This window comes from Lynx rufus, unplaced genomic scaffold, assembly GCF_022079265.1.
Source record: "Lynx rufus isolate CCGP_SWC_20201006 ecotype Redwood Valley unplaced genomic scaffold, mLynRuf1.p SCAF_4, whole genome shotgun sequence".
Taxonomy (NCBI): domain Eukaryota; kingdom Metazoa; phylum Chordata; class Mammalia; order Carnivora; family Felidae; genus Lynx; species Lynx rufus.
This window is the reverse complement of record NW_025814856.1, coordinates 59926397-59945696: the sequence shown is the minus strand read 5'-3', so window position 1 is coordinate 59945696 and position 19300 is coordinate 59926397. Positions and strand designations below refer to the sequence as shown.

Genomic DNA, 19300 nt, shown 5'->3' with positions numbered 1-19300 from the left:
GGGGGGGGGGAAAGCAAAAATTTTTTTTTTCCTTTCGTCAGACTTGGCAGCGAAGACACTTTTCCCGTACAGGATGTTTGCCTGATGTTTGCAGGTTATGTGCCACTGTAGGTAAGGACTGTGTCATTGGAAATTTCATTACAATGAAGTGCCAAACTCATTACACCATATAACTGCAGAAAAGACATGCAGATACTGGTGTGCTTTCAAGTTTTCACATAAGCAATAGCTACAGAACTATGTGTGTTTTGTTGTTGTTGTTGTTATTGTTTTAAATATCCATTAGGTCAAAGGAAAGTTTTGTAATACTGTGATGGTCTCATGTCTTTGATAAGTTAAACTTTTGTTTGTACCACCTGTGTTCTGCTGACCAGATGAACCACAGAGAACCAAGCTCTCCATCCTGTGCCTCTATGGAACAGCTTTGGGCCTATTCAAAAGGCCACACAATTTACATGAGAACCAATAGCCCATTATCATTCTGCTGAATTAATGGACTTGTCAAACACATTTGGGAAAAACAGATTAAAGGCCAGCCTTGTACAGGTCTTTTCTAATTTTTTTGGTTTGTTATTTGCAAATTTGTACAAACATTTAAATGATTCTAATTTCCAGATAAATGACTTTTGACATTATCATTGGGACTTGAGATCATTTTTGAAATAGATATTGAACGGTAATGTTCTCTTAAAACTAGAGTCTACTTTGTTACATAGGCTGATTGTAAATTTGTGGAATCCCAGATATTTGAGGCAACATCCATAGTATTTCTAACTGGATTAGTACCAATTTTATATGTGTTTAACTGGTTTGTACACTTTGGGATGTTACCTGGTACTGTTTCTGACTAATCTTAAAATCATTGTAATTAGTACTTGCATACTCAACATTTTTGGCTCTGTTCCGGCAGGAGAGTGATGGTTAGTTATGGACATATTGTGTTTCATCTTTAGGAGAACTTAGTAAGCTTTTATGTATGTATTTTAAAGAAATTCTATCTGCTCCTATTATCCTGTGAACTAAGTGAACCGCAAAGCATTAAGTCTTCTGATAGATGCTTCTATGCTATGTTGTTTCAGTGACTCCTGAGGGGCCTCGTGATGTTTATAGATCAGAAAGGGAGACCTGAGGCTAAAACCATGCTCCTCTCTCAAACTGGGAGCTTTGAGCAACTTAACCTTTTGGAGTTGAGCTTCAGAAAATGTTTTCCCTCATATTTCTGTGTTCTTATGTTGGTCTAGGTAGAGGTTGGCTTGGTAGCTCTGCTTTGCAGGATTATGTTCCGACTCACACTTCATTCCTCTCTGCCTTCTGTCCTGCAGATTACTTAGCACACTGGAAATTTAGGTGGAAAGAGGAAAATTTTAATAGGACTTTAGTGATTTGCAGAATGCTTTGTGTCCCTGAGTGCAGATGGCTACCAAAGTGATTAGAGCTTGTTTACAAACTGGGGCAATGAATTGGAAAGCCAACAAACCAGCTGTAAGTTGTATGTTTGAATTTACTGTAAATGCTCTTATTGTAAGTTAAGAATTGGAGAATTTCCTTAGCCTTTAGGAACCTCAACTATAATTCTGCATCATTATGTTTTAATATTATGCAGTTACCTATAACTGACAGACCAGGTTAATTGGCTTTGCATCCATCACTATTTTCAACTCTTGTGGCATGCCCTAAGTCAGCACAGTAAAAGAAGGAGGTGCACAAAAATGTTCCTCTTGCCTTCTTGAGAAGGCTCTGATTCCTTTCTGTGTATTTAGCCCAGATCACACTTGCTTTGTCTTGCATGTGAATTGCAGATCTGTTGGCTTGGTCTTTCCTACATGTTTAATGAGAACACAAGGGTTCCTGAAAGATTTCCTATAGAAGGCCAGCTCTATTGTAAGCTTCCCACTGTGACTTCTAATGTCTTCAAAATTCCTTAAACAGCCACCTTCAAAATTCATTAAATAGCCACATTGCCCATGTGTCCAACCATCTTTGCTGCTAGCCACTCCAAAATATGTCTGGTTTTGGAAACTCTAGTTCCTCTAAGCAGTGCCTTCTGCATATGTAACAGCACTTGGTGCCAGAGTGCTTGGGTTCTCATCTCTGTTACTGTGTCCCGCTTCTTTCTTCCTCCTGTGCCATCACACAGTAAGCCTCAGAGCCCCTGTTTGTTCACTAAAGAGGCAACTCCAGCTGAAATCACTCTTAAAATCTTATTACAACCTAGAGTAACTTTTCAAAACATGTTTCTTCTTCCTGTGTCTGTGTAAGTATCTTTTTTTTTCCTGCAAATTCTTCTTTGTGTAGAAATTCTAACATGAATCTTGGGTATCTCTCTGGGGTACAGTGAAGTCCAGTAAAAGCCATCTTGTCTGTTTTTAAAACAAATATTATGTGACCTTTTGTAATTCTTTTTCTGTATTAATATGGATGTTCTTGAGTAATTAGGGCATTCATTATTGTACATGATTGCTTTGTGAAATGTGCAAATGAGATCATCTATGCAGCCTTGTTTATTACCTCTGGTTTGTAGTGTTATTAAAAGCACATTCTATTGTAAATAAATAAATAAATAAAATTAAAAAATAAAATCAATGGTTTGAAAGATACCTCTTTTCCAACTGTATTTTGTAAATGTTTATTTCTAGTGTGTACACAGAAATACACTTCTATACTTCCTACACTTCTGGAGGCCAGGAGTCTGAAATGCATCTTATGGGGCAAAAATCAAGGTGTCCACATGGTCTTACTCCCTCAGAAAGCTTGAGGGAGGGATCTGTTTCTTCATCTTCTCCAGCAGGTAAAGCCACATTTCCTGGCTATTCCTCCAACTTCAAACCCAGGGGCATAGCATCTTCTCTCACTTGACTTCCCTCACATAGCCTTTGCTTCTGAAACGTCCCTGTCCCCCCCTTCCTAGAGAGCCTTGTGATGGCACTGGGCCCATGTGGATAATCCAGGATCATCTCCCGTGTCAAGGTCCTTCACTTCATCCCACTTGCAAAGACCCTGTCCACATAAGGAAGTATGTACAGGTCCCACGGATTAGGATGTGGCTCGTTGGGGGTCACTGTCTGGCCAGCCACCCCTCACCCACTCTCCAGGCAGGCCCCACCTCTTTCCCTCACTATTCCAATTACATCACTCTTCTTTCAGTTTCCTGACTACAATGTACGTACTCTTGCCATCAGCCTTGTTCACATCCTGAATGTGAAATGGGTTTCACAGAAGGGGAAAGACCGTTCTGCATAATAGAAGGAAAAGAACTGCAATTCCCAGGATAGCTAGGAGGGGTAGAATGAGTAACAGCCTGAGGGACAGAGTGAGTTAGGGAGTCCTGAGAAGACCCCTCTGCTGACGGGGCATTTCAGAGCCATCATAGAAAAGAAAATCCTCTAACAGAGATAGGTGATGTGGTGATGAAAATCTTGTTTCATCTCTAAAACCCTCTAGTAAGGCTGCATTGCTCATTACAGCTTCTGCGTGAATGTGTGGAGCCAGGCTCCGGGACACAGCAGGTTACAGGAGAAACCAAGGGCACCCGGGGCTGAGCCTGGCCCTCGCCAGAAGTCCAGTTGCACTGTGGAACAACAGGATAGCAGGCTGTGAGGGGCGGCCAGGTGGAGCATCATGACAGAACAAAACCTCATGACACCTGTCTTTTCAGAGAGGCAAACCCACCTGTCTAACAAGGCTATGAGGAGAAACTGGGAGGTGCCCATGTGTCCGTCCCTGGGAGGCAGGTGGCCCAGATGCTCAACTATCTACTTACAGCAGTGGAGAGTCGTGATGTCAGCGTCATTTCCAGGTTCCCCTTCAGGCCCACCAGGGGTGGCACCAACGTCAATAGGTCTTTAACCTCCACAAACACAAGCCAGTGCTGGTGGGGAAAGAGTAAGATCAATCCAAACACATATATTGGCACATCTTCAAAATTTCTTGAGAGAAGTTGTGGCAAGTTACTTCAGCAGCTAGGAAAACTGGAGGCCAGACTGTGTCCGAGCCTGACTGGCGGGGTCCAGCCTGCAAACACGACATACCCAGGGTGGCCCCTGTGTCTGTAGCAACAGGACCAAGTCACCAGTTTCAAAGCTGGGAGATTTCTCATGAATGGGAGAGCTGGTGAGAACATCTGGGACAAAGGAGTGACACAGATTTCCCAGTGACCCAGAGTATCATGTGGGGACACTGGATCTGTCAAAACAGACAGAATGTAGCTCTATCCAGGTCTCTATCAAAGGTAAAAGATTAAAAAAGGTATGAAAGGGGGGAGTCTGGGTCTTTCAGTCAGTTGAGTGTCTGACTTCGGCTCAGGTCATGATCTCACAGTTCGTGAGTTTGAGCCCCACATCGGGCTCTGTGCTGACAGCTCAGAGACTGGACCCTGCTTTGGATTCTGTGTCTCCCTCTCTCTCTGCCCCTGCCCCACTTGTGTTCTCTCTCTCTCTCTCTCTCTCTCAAAAATAACTTCTTTGTGAGGTGAAAATTATTCCCACCAGTTTATATGCAATTAGATTGCTTATCCCCACCCTATCCCCATCAATTTTCAATACCTCATCTGGTTCTATTGACTTAATTTATCTCTCAGTCCCCTATAGATTTCTGTGATTCCCTACGCTAAGAGCTCCTCCTGGTTTTAGAATTCTAGACCTAAAACAACACTCCTACTGTGTCAGCTAGGAGATAGGAGCCCTGGGGTCTGGGCCCTGTTGCCTGAGACTGAAGATATGGTGGGGGGGAGGAGAAGGGGGTAGAGCCCAGGAGAGTCCTCTAATGCAGCCCAACAAAACATCTTACAGGGTCTGGAGTGAAAGGGTCAGGCGTCCTTCATGTCCTCAGAGAGAGGGAGAGAACTCATGGCTGCCAGTTCCCTCTTTCTTTTTACCTCATTGGCAAAACTGGGGAATTCAGAATCCAATCCCAGCTCTGATGGAGCTATGAGTCTTCCCTTCTCTGAAAGTTCAGAAGAAAACCATGTCACAGGCAAGAAGGTGCTCCCACTGTCAGTGGCCTCCTGTGGCTCCCAGGCTTCTAGAAGCATTTGGCCCCTGTGCAGCTATCCCACCAGTGTGCCACAGCATGCACAGAGACGGAAGTCCCTAGCCCAGTTCCTGGCACAGGCACCCCTCCCTGGGCTCCAGCCTCCCCTGAGGCCGGCATCCTCTACCCCAAGCCTCCTCTGGCCTCCCACCTCGGCCTGCTCTCAAGCACCTTCATTTTCGCTGACACATAAGACCAAGTCCCCACCAACTCAAGTGTAAAAATAAATCCCCTCTCTCTGCATCTCGTCACAGAAGCTTGCCCTTGTCTTCCTCAGCACCACTGAACTTAGTGAGTCTTGTTCTCACCCTCTCAGATACTATGCTAGCTGCTGTCATTCCCCACCCCATAGCAATGCCCTTTCCTTGGGCTCTTCTAACCTCCATTCCTCACTCCTTGGCTCTCTGAGCTATGGACCTCCCCTACCCCCAGTCCCAGCTGGTGTTAAGCTCCAATTGTGTGACAGGCACACCTCTGACTCCATGTCACACTTGTGAACTCACAACCACATTCCCCCAGTCTGAAACTGACCTCTGCTTATTCCATGTTGACCTCCATTGAGGGCTCCTCTTCCTCCTCCTGACCTCCTTTTCTTAATATTATTTAATTTAAAGAATTTTATTTCCTTTCTCCAGGTAGGCAGGTTGCAAAGCTAGAAATTTTACCAAGGTCTAATAATTCTTGATTCTTCCAAATGGACACAGGCTTTTCAACTCTGGACCGTCCTTGGGTTACAAAATAGCTTTATGGAACTGATGCTCAAGAAAACAGTCCATCGTTTTCAAGAGGCCTGTCCTCTAACTCCACAGTTGACAAACTCCCTGCTACAGAACAGACAGACCCAAGCCAAGGGTAAGGTTAGGTTGGCATCAAACCACTTACTGCTCTGCGGCACTCATGGTTCCTGACCCATCCATTCCAAGTCTGCTTTCTGCCAACAGTGGCTCCCAGAGGTCAGGAGACCAAAGGGTGTAGACCTCCTAACCTGTTAATCCTGAGTCCTTCATGCTTCATCTTCAGTTCTCCTTCCCTGCCATTTCCTTTCCCTCCCAAGGCTTGAGTCACCTACTGCACACCCTACATGACCTCACCCACAGCCATCTCCATCCTCCCTACATTAACAAGCGGCCCTAAGGGGGTGAAGAGCAGGAGGAGAGCCTTTGCAACAGTCATGTGGGTGTGGGCTGGGACACAATGATGGCCACAGAGACTTGAGAAGTCACATATAGACACATCAGGCACCAAATAACCACCAGGGGTCTATTATGGGACAAAGTCAACTAACAGGGAAGACTAAAGCAGAAAAGCAGTAGGACCCTGGATCCTCGCTGACACTGTTAATCCAGGGAACTAACAAGTACTAGAGCAGTCTGATCTGTAGCCTTCTTTATAGGAGTCCTAAATGACTCTAGTCACTTGGAGTTAGGGTTTTCTGACGAAGACATTGTGCTCTGTGCTGGCGATGCTTGACATCTCTGGCTCAGATCTGTCTTCTGAGCACCACAGCTGCCTACCCAACTGCTGACTGAATCCTGACATCCCATGGGCCCTTCAAAATCAGGATTCCAGACTTGACCCTCCTTGCCCAGACCCTTTGCCCTGCCCACTGTGGCTACAGGCATTCTTGCTCTTCCAGCAGGGACTTAAGTAACCCCTTGTGTTCCCTGACAGCCTGGCATCCAAGTCATGGTAACTGTCTTAATTTCCACCACCACTGCCCTCTCTGGCAATGCTTCAAATAAATCTTATGAGGGGCACTGGGGAGATCAAAATCAGTCAGAGTTAGTAATGGTTCTTGCACTCGCGGGGCTCTGAATCACAGCCACAGCTTCCCAGCTCTTCCCTGTGGCCTTCACCCTGCTGCCACAGTTCAGTTCTGTTATAGTTATGACCCTGTCACTCAGCCCTTTGACCAGTTCTGATCCTGGGCATACACCCAATAGATCTGTCCCCTCAAAACATACAAGAAATAGACAGGAATGTCTCTGGTAGTATCATGCTTCAAAAACATCCAAAACTAATGCACAGTATTAGAAGGCAGAAGACTGGTTTAGGTGGGGCAGAGGATGGAGGAGCCCGCTGGGGGCTGAGAATGTTCTTGACCTGGATGGGGGTTACACAGGTGCATTTATCCTGAGATGGTTCATCAAACTGTACACATAAGACTTGTACAATTTTCAACACATCCATGATATACTTCAATAAAATACACATTTATTTTAAAACAAATAATGAGGACAAAAATCAACAACCCCTCTGTACTCGAGCAGAGCAGACAGCCCTTCTCACGGGCTGTTCCTGCACCCCACCCCCATGACCATGGCCAATTGCTGTTCCTCACTCCTTGCAATGCCCACTCATTTGTCTGTATCTCTGCACACACTGATCCCTTCGCTTGGACTGTCTGCTCTCTCTCACATCATCCCAGAAACTATTATATTATCCTTCAAGGTCCAACTCCAACTGTCCTACTAACTGCAGATTCTTTGACTCCTCTAGGAAGAATGAACTGTTCCCTCTTTCTTCACAGGCAAATGTCTGTTCACTGCTCCACTCCCTTAACACTGGCTCGTGGGATGAATCACCTGCCTTACCACTTAAACTACAAAAGCCAGGGAGGCAGAGACAGGTCTGTTTCTGCTCACCATTGCACTCCTGGGGCCTGAGAGCAGCTAACACAGAATTCAACAAAATATGCTGAATGAATAAATGAGGAACCAGATGAATGAATGAATTCATCTATCCTACTCTGTGCTCAGCTACTAACTGCTCAAAAGCAGACACCCTGTCTGATTCATCTCTGACTCAGTGAAGAAAGACTACATACACTCTAACAATTACAACCGCTGTCACTGTTTCTGGTGCCCACGGGTCTACATAAGCCCCCAAGAAGGCCTGAAAGGATACACATGACCTGATAATAGAAGCTTCCTCCAGGGATGAGATTGAAGGCTGTGATACTTATTTTATAAAAAAGAGAAACATGGGCTCCTGGGTGGCATGGTTGGTTCAGCATCCAACTGTGGCTCAGGCCATGATCTCACGGGTCATGACTTCAAGCCCTGCATTGGGCTCACTGACACCAGCTTGGAGCCTGCTTGGGATCCTTTTTTGCCTTCTCTCTCTGTGCCCATCCCCTCCCCCCTCACCACACACTCAAAAATAAACATTAAAAAAATAGAGAGAAACTTTTATATATACGTTACTTGTGTATCTGAAAAATAATTTTTTGATAAAAAAAAAAAACTGAACTGATACTCTGGCCCCTTACTGGGCCCCAATCCCTGGACCCAACTATAGACTGACCCCAAACACCATAAACAGAGAGACTCCTGACCCCAAATCTACAGTAGGTAAAGCTAGCACCCAGCCAGTACTCTTCGGGCCACTATGCCAGAGACAGCCACGAGGTGCCCCTGCCAGGAGGTTATCCCTGCTGCAGGCTCATGGGGCTATGAGGCCCCAGAATGTGGCAGCCTAGGTACAGTGGGAGCCAGGCCACCCTCCTATGTTATGTAATTTCCCCCTGGAACAGTGTTGACAAGGTCACATCCTGAACCACTGAGGGGGGGTGACCAGGGAGGTGGTGGTGCACATGCAGGAGCCACGAAAACCTGAGTGCCCTTGAACCCTACCACACCTGGGAGTCACTGCACATTTGCAAACTGGAGAGAAAGAATGAGCTGTGTCTTCCAGGGCTGTTTTCTGTTCCTCCCAAATGCTGGGCCTCCCAAAGCTGGATGGCTCAAGTCCTGGATTTGCAGACAAATTTGCCCAGGTATGCTCTGGGCCTGTTTCCCAAGACATCCCCTTTTCTGCATGCTAGACCCCCAGATGGAGACTTAACACAGAGGTCAGGAAACGGCCCGCCAGTTGGACTTCCTCCTGGACTGGCCTCCTGTGTCACCCCTACTGATGGTCGGGTACAATCCCGAGCCCTTCTTTCCCTGACATCCCATCCAATCTTCCAGACTCTGCTGAGATCCCCCAACTGACTGATAAATAACCTCTCAGGCTGCAGCAACTGAGGGACATGCACTGTGGTGTAGGGGCTTAAAACCATGTTCTATGAAGTGGTCATGGAAGGTCATAACAGAGACACAGGGCAGAGTTTTTCTCTGGAGAAGGGTCTTAGGAAGGGGGTGGGAGACTAGTAGAGCACCCCAAGGGGTGAAGCTCTGAGGTGGGAGAGACGGGGATCTAGGTTGCAAGCCCAAATGAATGCTTTCTAACAGCAAGTTGGCCAGTACACAAAGGGCTGTCCTAGCCCCAGGAGGGGTGAGTGTCCCATCCACTGAAGTCTGAAGGCAGAGCCATCAAGAGTCTCATTCAGAGACCAGGGAACAGGGTGGGTGTTGATAATCTCTCTTCAACTCACACACAGACGCACAAAGAATGCTGAGCTGTCATCAGGAAGGAGATGCTTTGTGGAACTGAGGAAGGCACTGCACTAGCTGCAATGTTCCCATGGGCTGCAAAACTAAAGTTAAATTTAATTTCACTGATTAAAAAGCACATTACAGGGGCACCTGGGTGGCTCAGTCGGTTGAGCATCTGACTCTTGATTTTGGCTTAGGTCATGATCCAGAGTCATGGGATTGAGCCACACATTTGGTGCTGTGCTCACAGCAAAGAGCCTCCTTGGGATTCTCTCTCCCTGTCTCTGCCCCTCCTTCCCTCACTCACGTACACACATGCACACACACCCTCTCTCAAAAAAATATAATAAAAGCACATTACATAGCAAGATCCCATATATTTATGTTTACACATTCTTGATAGACACGCACCACGATGTTGATCAGAGATTATGGGCACCCTTCCTTCTTCACTTGTGCATATTTTCTAATTTTTCTATCACACACTAACTCTATAAAAATGTTTAGGTAGACAGAGCAAACCCTCAATGATTCAAACAGCATTACGTGAACCAACCACAGGGCATAAAGAGACCAGGAGAAGTGAATGCCAGAGTGTGTGCTCGTTTAAGGGCCTCCCTACAATGCTTCTAATCAACAGAGACTACCACATCCCCACACTCGTCTGGACCCCAGCCCGGGATCTGGACCTTGTCCCCTCACTGAAGAGCCCCACAGAGATTGTGGGGACTGGAGGGAACAGTGCCCATCACCCTTGGAGTCACAACACGAAACACACTGGGTGTCTCACCCTCACAACCCAGTGAGGTCGGTGCATTCATTAGCCCCATCTGTAGATGAGGAGACTGATACGGGGAAAGCTAATGAATTCCCTCAAGTAGTAAGTGAATGGCAGAGGATTTGAACCCCTCCAGGCCCTGCCTGATGAATCTGAAAGGAAAATGGTTTGAGCTCCCCAGGCTAACATGGTTTGTGTGGGCCAACCTTGGAGAGGGTCGTCAGAAGCTTCTTTGAATTTCAGACCCGAGGCCCCCCGGAGGATCCTCCTGCTGGCACCACTGAGCCTGGGAATCCTGGGCTGCACCCCGACTCAGGGCCTCTGGTGTCCCCTGGCCTATCATATCTGTGATGCCTAGGGAGCCTGGTTTCCCACCCCCCTCCCCCCAGGCCCCCAAATGCCCAGTACGCACTTGGATAGTGTTCATCACCAGGCCGGCTGTCAACATGCCCAAGCCTGAGAGCAGAATGGGCACCATGATCTGGCACATGATAGAGAAAACTGTCTCAGGGAAGACCCCATGAGGGGACCGGGTGAGTACACAGCTGAAGTCTTACAACTTCTTGTCCTGGAAGCAAAACTGCAGGTTCAGCTGGGTGACCACCATGATCAGGCTGCCAACCACGTTTACAGGAGCAAGACGTCCACTTGTGTCCTCTGTCGTCCTCCTGCACCAGGATATGCTTCCAAAGATGTGCACATAGGGAACACTGCCAGTGCCCTGACCCGCTGGCAGGATCCCCGAATGCCCCTCAGCCAAGGGCCAGAGCAAGCAAGGAACAAAGGCCAGTGTGACTCAGAGCCTCATGTGGGGCCTTGGTGAACTCCTGCTGTCTCTCCACCACCTGCAGATCAGGTTCTCCTCAGAGAGTAGCTGCTCTTTCATCCAGACGTCCCTCAGCTATCAGTCTCTCACAGTGACCTTGATAGCATCCAGCCTTCCAGCCTACACTGGCTTGGGCTAGACCCAGGGAGACAGAACCACATGAGGCCTGACCTTGGTGAGGGACACAAAAAATCCTGACCACCTCTGCACACATTCCCCAGTTGCTTCTACTCTTTTTTAAAACAATTTTTTTTAATGTTTATTTACTTTTGAGAGAGAGACAGAGTGCAAGTGGGGGAGAGGCAGAGAGAGAGGGAGACACAGAATCCGAAGCAGGCTCCAGGCTCCGAGCTGTCAGCACAGAGCCTGACGCGGGGCTCGAACTCACGGACCGCGAGATCGTGACCTGGCTGAAGTCGGACGCTTAACCGACTGAGCCACCCAGGCGCCCCACCAGTTGCTTCTACTCTTGGCAGACAAGGGCCTGGAGAAACATCAGCCTAAAGGACCCACGCTTACAGCCCCCTGAGGAGTTTCATGCATCAAGGTTGAGAGGGCTGCAGGTACCCAAGAAAGCCACATCCTGTGATCATCTTGACTTCAGAATCCAAGGGCTCTTGACCATATGAAGAAGCTATGTTCACAGAGGAAATGCAGCCCTCTTTACTCCCAAGGGCCCAGAAAACTAATAAGCACACTTCCAGGGGGCACCTGGGTAGCTCAGTCGGTTCAGTGTCTTTGGCTCAGGTCATGATCTGATCAGGTCACGATCAGGTCTGTGAGTTCAGGTCTGTGAATTCAGGCCTGGGGTTGGGCTCTGTGTTGACAGCTCAGAGCCTGGAGCCTGCTTCTGATTCTGTGACTCCCTCTCTATCTGCCCCTTCCCTGCTCATGCTCTGCCTCTCTCTCAAAAATAAACATAGGGGCACCTGGGTGTCTCAAGTCGGTTAAGTGTCTGACTTCGGCTCAGGTCATGATTTCGTGGTCTGAGTTTGGGACATGCATTGGGCTGTGCTGACAGCTCGGAGCCTGGAGCCTGCTTCGGATTCTGTGTTTACCTCTCTCTCTGCCCCTCCCCCACCTATGCTCAGTGTCTCTTTCAAACATAAAATAAACATAAAAAAATTTTTTTTAAAAGATGCTTCTGTAGAGACTCCACTCTCATCCATAACAAAGGTTAGACCAGCCCCGATACCCAGCTTACTGCCGCCTTCCATAGAGTAGGCTTGGATATCACCTTTGACTGCCAGCAAGTCTACTGTTGGGTGTGCACTGGGCATTCCACAGGTAGCAGGGAAGGAATGTCAGGCATGAGGGTTGGCTGGAACAGGGATCAAGGTCACCGCCAGAAGAAGCCCAAGGCTGAAGGTCAGAAGCACACTCACCTACTGACCCTGGGGGACTTCACCTGGACCAGGCTCCTGATCTGAGCCTCAACTTCTGCTCCTGTTCCTAAACCAGGGCCCTCTTGGGCAACTTCTTGGTTCCCCTCTGTTGGATAGTCTATCCCACACTCAGGTCCCATCCCCTTAGCCTGGAGTTCACAATCTAGATCCTACTGACATCCCCAGGCCTATCCACCTCCCTCCCAACTCCAGCCAAACTACTCCAACAACTATTTTCCTCATGCCCCAAATATTCCTCTCTCTGCATCTGTCCTCAAACAATTCATTTGCTCATTCATTCAATAGATATTTTTAAGCCCTTCCTTGGAGCCAGACATAATGAGCTCTAAACTTCTTGGACATTCTCCCATTGGGAGTTGGAGTTTCTGTCTCCTCCCTTCAACCTGTGACTGCTGGACCAGTAAAATACAGTGGAAGAGACACTGTGTCAGTCTGGTTCTTGAGAAACAGTCTCCTCTTCCCATCTCTTGAGATGCTCATACTTGAAACCCAGATACCATGCTATGAGGAAGCCCAAGTAGTCACACAGAAAGGCCACGTATGAGTGTTCCAGCTGAGGATCCAGGTGACAGCAGCAACTGTCATGTCATGTGAGTGAGCTAGCCTGGATTGGGTACGATGTTTGGCAAGCCACCGCAGCAGATGCTGCACAGAGCAGACATCCGTTCTCACAGAGCCCTATTCGAACTGTAGATTCATGATCAAACTGAATGACTAGCTTTAAACAAGCCACTAAATGTGGATGCAGTGTGTTGCATAGCAATAGATAATTGGGACATCTGGGGAACCTCATCCCCACCCTTTACTTTTCTCATCTCAGAGAAACTAACAATTTCCAAACCTCTCTCTAGTCCAGACCCCTCCCCTGAGCTTTCAGGCTCTGTGTAACCCCTGTATAACTCAATTAGTCTTTCACGTTTGTTCCTTCCAACTCCTCCCCCAAGCCTCTTGCCTCAATAAATGGTTCTGCCAGAAGCCCAAACTGCCCGTTCCCCAACCAACTCAACCCCATATCAAATATGCCTGTCCCCATGTCTTTCCCCTCCTCTCCAGTTCATGGACACCACCTTCACCATAGCCCTTAACTACCTCCTAACCCTCTGTCCACCAAAAGTAATACCTGCTCTTCACATTAACATCTTATATTATGTCTTCAAGTCACCTGCTTGCCCAAATATCCTCAATAGCTGTCAACTCGTTACCTGAGAGAGTTCAAATTTTGTGGGCAGACATTCAAGGTCTCTCAGAATTTGGGAGGAAAGCATCCTTTTGAGCCCTCTGTCTGTCTAGTACATGATCGTACACCGCATGCCCTAAAAGGAGCTTCCTGTGGACCCTCACATGGGCTGTGCCTATGTTCACACTACTCCCTCTGCATGTTCCACTCGCTGCTCAGGCCAAACTTTTGCCAAACCTCATGGCCAACTGAGGTGCCTTCTCATCTCTGAGGCCATTCCTGTGTCCTGGCCAGAGCCTAACATCTTCCCCAGAATTACCAACGCTCTTTTTTGAACCCCTCTGAGGGAAGTCCACATATGCCTAATGACATAATGAAATGCACATACATCAACCCTCCCATCCCAAAGTGCACTTCTCTTGAGGTGGAGTCTGGTTGATTCATGGCCACAATCTTTCAGAGCAAGGGAAAGTATTCATTCACTTACTCCACAGATTAGTACTGAGGGCCTTATGTTTGCCAGACTCTTGGTCTAAGTGTTGTGGTACATCTGTTAGCTGAACAGCACATACTTAGAGCTTTCCAGTATGGCAGATAATCATAAAAATGGAAATGTAATTATGACCTGTGATAAGTGCTCTGAAGGAAACCCAAGGAATGGGAGCAAGAGATGAGGATCAACCAACCATACACAGCACCCAACGACCTGCATATGAAGGAATGAACAAATGAATGAACTGAAAGATCTTCATTCCCTGTACCCATCTGTGCCTCTCACTGCCCTTTCACACTGATTTCATGTTCAGTCACCAAACTCTCAAAATATCTCTAGGATATCCAGCAGGAAGTAAAACAGTTTTGCAAATGAGAAAACAAAGGCCCTGAGAGGGTTTACCCAAGACCACACCGCAAGTCAGTATCAGAGGCAGGACGAAGACCCTCAGATCCCAACTCTGGGGGCAGACTGCCTCCACCACCCTCCATGCTCTCTGCTCCCCACCCTTCTCCTGTCTGATGCTGCCAGCATCTGTGGCTTGGGTTCTTGGTTTCTCTGGACACTGACCACACGGCTCCCACAGCACTCAGCTGGAGGGACCCCCAACAAGCGATTGCTTTCTTTTGACTTCAACAACTCCTGCGATTTAGTTTTGAATGTGGTCAAACATCCTAATACAATGTATAATCATACACAGTGGGCCTTGAACCATTCTCATCAGTACAGAAGATATGGAAACAGACAATAATTTACATAATTCCATATAGAAACAGATTTCTGATTAAGTTCTTAATTATTAAAAAATATTTCTAATTTCTGTTTAAAAAACCAAATGAGAAATTAAGATAAATGCACACACACATGATACACACACACACATGCAAGTAGTGAAGTTCAGAAGGATAGTCATCAAGATGCTAAGAGTGACTACCGTTGAGAAGCAGAATTTAAAATGACCTTTATTTTATAATGTTCTAACATTCTATTGTGATTACTTGCTTTTATAACCATCAAAACATAAACTGTCACCAAAAATAAATACAAAGATATCATTACATGAGAAAGATTACATTCCCATGCAACTTGAGAACAAAATATGTCAACATGGTTTACTGGGTCAGAATCCAGAAGATCAAGAATGTAATTTTAAAAATAGCTAGCACAGGAGAAAAGCTCAAAGACCTTGAACTAGATTCTGGGGCTGCATTGAACAGCAGATGGAATCTGGGTCAAGCATTAGGTTGTTTCCTGGATGACCCTGAACAAGGCCCTGCCCCTGTGCAGGCCTCTAAACTCTAATCATGAGAGGTGGGACTGCATCAGTGGTTTTCAGTCTACTCTGCCACCAGAATGACCTGGGAGCTCCTGAAATGTGTAGCCCAAGCCCAAGCCTGGACCAAAGAATCAGGATCCCGAGGCCTGCAGCATGACCTACCCATCTATTCCAACCCCCTTGATTCTTTGGGAGTGTGTCTTTGGAGGACAATTAGGAAGGCCTGCAGAGGGTGGGCAGAGAGCTTTGGAATGCACATCACCATTCCTGGATTTCATTTCTGATTCTTCAGTGGGAACTGGGTGTCTTCCCAGAAGCACACCTTCTAAATGGCCTCCTATTCCTTTCATGGTCATCTGGAGCCTGGGCTGGTTCTGAGCCAAAATGTCAATCTTAAAAGGCCTGAATTCTTCCTCATCCTGTTAAGGTCTCAGAGATCAAGCTGATTACATTATCAATAATGGAGGGCTTCTTCTTTACTTCCCGCTTCTGATGTCACTGGCAGAACCCACCCACAGGTGAAAACACAGAACCAGAGCACTCATGCCTATCCAGGGCTGGCTGTCTTCACGCACTTTCTCCAAGCAGCTCCTTCATGTCACTCAGGCATTCTGGGACCTCCCTCTCCAAGGCTGAGATGCAGCTGGCCTTCTTGCCTCATAGCTCTTTCTGCTAACACTGACTAATGCATCTGCTGCCCTCCTTGCTTGACTGTGATGCTGTGAGAGTGGAGCCTGGCTCTTGTGTCCTCCACAGGGTCCAGCATAGTGCTGGTCCTCTCTCCCCCACTGCTGACACATACGTGTTGCATTGAGTGAAAAAATGAATATACAGAATCATAGAAACAAAGAAAAAAAGAAACCCAATCAGCCTTCTGTAGGTTGAGTGGTGTAAGGCCCTAAAATTGTTACGATCTGCTGCCTTGACATGTGGTAAAACCAGGAGGGCCTCACAGGGTCTACCTGCATCTCCCCCTCCCCACTCTTCTCCAGTGGGCAAGGTCCCCTAGTCAAGCAACCGTCCTTACCAAGGGGACCAGGCACAGTTCCCACTTATCCCTGAGTAGGGGGTTTTAGTTCCTGCTGGCCCACAGAATTATTCAAACAAGTCAATCACACCTTCCAACGAGAACTGGGGCAACTCATGCTATTGCTACTACAAAGCCTGCCTCCTGCAGCCCCTCGTGGTTCACTCTGCTTTCCAGTGCAACCCTGCGTGTCCCTGGATGTGAGTTTGTGTGACCGATAAACTGTGATTTCCTCAGTCCAGTGTTGGGGTGATGTGTTTGGCCATCTCCATATGATAGGGTTGGAACCCCTCCCTCACCAGCAGAGTAAGGAGAGGGTGATTGCAGCAGCTGGCATCACAAACAGGACTGCCCAACCCTGACAGAAGATGCCTGGTCAGCTTGTACTGTAACTGCTCTTTGCTGCCTGACTAGCTCCTGACATGGCCAGCGCTGCCTGGGATGGAGCCACTAACTGCTGGCCAGCTTGTGCATTATTAGCCTGTTCCATGTCCCACTGTCTCTCCCGGGTAATGCCATCTCCTCCCATCACTAAGGCAAGAACTATTGCCAACTGGCCATAGCCCAGCAGGAGGCATCTCAGGGCAATCTGTATCTGGCAAGTACTCTGTGGCATTCCTGCACCTAGTCTGAATTATAAATTAAACTGCCAAGATGGGACCCCATGGAACATCCCCCTCCACCCAGCTAAAAATAAAATAGTTAATACAGCCCAATGGAAGCTAACACAGGGCCTTCAAGGTTTGAAATTTATCATACAAGACCTACTTGGTGATTACCCCCACTGCTTCTCCTTTTAAAAGCCCAATTTGGCCTGCTCTTAAACCTGGAAAGAACCTGCCACAGGGTGAATGACTGCATCTTTAATGCTCTGGCATCCACTGTGGCCCCATACACAACATCCAATGTAACTGAAATTACCGACTCCCCCTGATCAGCACCAGTAAGGATTTTGCTACTATAGATTGGGCTAATATTTTCTGTTCAATGCCTATTTCCACACCCTCTTAGGCGCAGATGACCTTCAACTCTGAACGGACACAATAGACTTTCCAGGTTACTCACGGGGTACCTCAACCAGCTCTGCCACGCACGGTCTTGCAGGCAACATCTTAACTGCATGCACCTTTCTCAAGGAGCACAGGTATAATGTTACATTATGATGTCCTCCTCCAGGGAGACTCATGTGACACATTCACTAAAGGCAAAACACTCAGGAGCTCGCAAAGAGAGGATGGGCCATTACTCCACATGTGGGGCAAAGCCAGACACCTTGGCAAATTCCTAAAAATTATTTTGGTAAACCGAGGGCAACTCCATCCTTGACACTATCAGAAAACAGCCATTGACTCTCAGCACCCACACTGTTAATAAACTGTTCATAGAAGCCCAACACCTTGTAGTCCTTTTTGAATTCTGGAGGCAACACAGTCCTCCTCTGCACATTTGACCTATGTCCATTTATGCTGTCACTTGCAAAGGAGGCTGTTTTAAACAGACACCTCCAACAAAAGGCTCTAGAATCTGTCCAAATTAAAGTCAACAGGCATTGCTATCAGTGCCCTCAAAAATTCCTTCACTGGCAAAGCATTAGCAACCTCCTCTTATGCTTCTTAGAGTCCTGGTCCACATACCTGTAATGAATATATGTTGCCCAAGAAGCCCTTGGGTGCAAGAAAATACCCTCCTTGCCTAACTTTATACCAACTGAGCAGCAACTGCTGGCTACATACTGGGCTCTCCTGGAAAGGGAGGCTCTCACAGACCCTGGCCTGTGACCCTCCATACGCAGCAGCCCACTGAGCCTTGGGAGGCATAGCTACTGAGGACTCAATACAGGATAGAGTCAAACTTGGACTCTCTGGCATATGCCACTACAGAAGGATGCCTCCTCTGTCCTTCCTTAGTCCCTTGCCAGATGCTACCATACCAGAGGAGGTCACCCCTCTCCCAGTCCCCTTGACATTAACCTAGTGAACAGCAATGGACTTTGTATACTTTATGGGTGGTATGACCACCATACTACATCATGGAGCTCAGTGGAATGTTTATGTCCCTGATAAAGGAAACAACTCACCCAACAGTCAGCAAAAGTGGCCAAATTTAGGCTGCCATTTTAGTACTGGATGCTCTGGCCAGCAAATGGTTCCATCTGCAACTTTTTACAAACTCTTTGGCCACTGCCTAGGAGCTATTCCAAAACTTTTACGCTAAGGAACTAGGGCACTCTTGCCTCAGAGACACCCAAAATATAGGTCAAAGTCACAGATGTCTCCACATGCACTAAGGCCACAATACAAGGCCTCACCAGGACACTGCTTGTCCTCCTTATTTTCCAACATTACAGGTCGTGGCCAGCCCTCATTTTGCTTCTGAGGACACACAGTGCTACCTCTACAGGAAGGACTCAATAAACTCCCACCTCCTCTGCAGACCCTGAGCAGCCAGAAGAATTGAGAGGCACACTGGTCTCCTCAAACAACTCATATTTAAGCTCTAAGGTGAAAAATAAGCCCCAGTGGGGGTTGGGGGTTGATTAATGTGGTATTTTTTGATTGAGTTTTTTCTTTTCTTTTTTTTTTTTTTTGAGAGAGAGAGAGATAGAGAGGGAGAGGGAGAGAGAGAGAAGACGAAGAAGGAGGAAGAGGAGAAGGAGAAGAGGGGGAGGAGGAGGAGAAGGAGGAGGAAGAAGAAGAAGAAGAGGAGGAGGAGAAGAGGAGGAGAAAGGGCTGAGGGAGCCCAAGCAGGCTCCACACTTAGCACAGAGCCCAACATGGGGCTTGATCCCACATTCTGGGATCATGACCTGAGCTGAAATCAAGAGCTGGACGCTCTTAACTGACTGAGCCAGCCATGCACCCCTGGCACTGATTTTAATCTGGATTTGTGCTCCTGGGGATACATGCTATC

At 47.3% G+C, this 19300-nt stretch overlaps 1 protein-coding gene across 1 annotated transcript in view; it reads right to left on the bottom strand.

The window, feature by feature from the left end:
* LOC124523372 (solute carrier family 41 member 3-like) overlaps positions 1–19300 on the bottom strand; it is a 68742-nt gene that overhangs the window by 42017 nt on the left and 7425 nt on the right. Inside the window, exon 2 of the mRNA XM_047095206.1 lies at positions 3761–3868. Coding sequence (XP_046951162.1) covers positions 3761–3868 — 108 coding nt within the window. The remainder of the gene's footprint in view (positions 1–3760; positions 3869–19300) is intronic.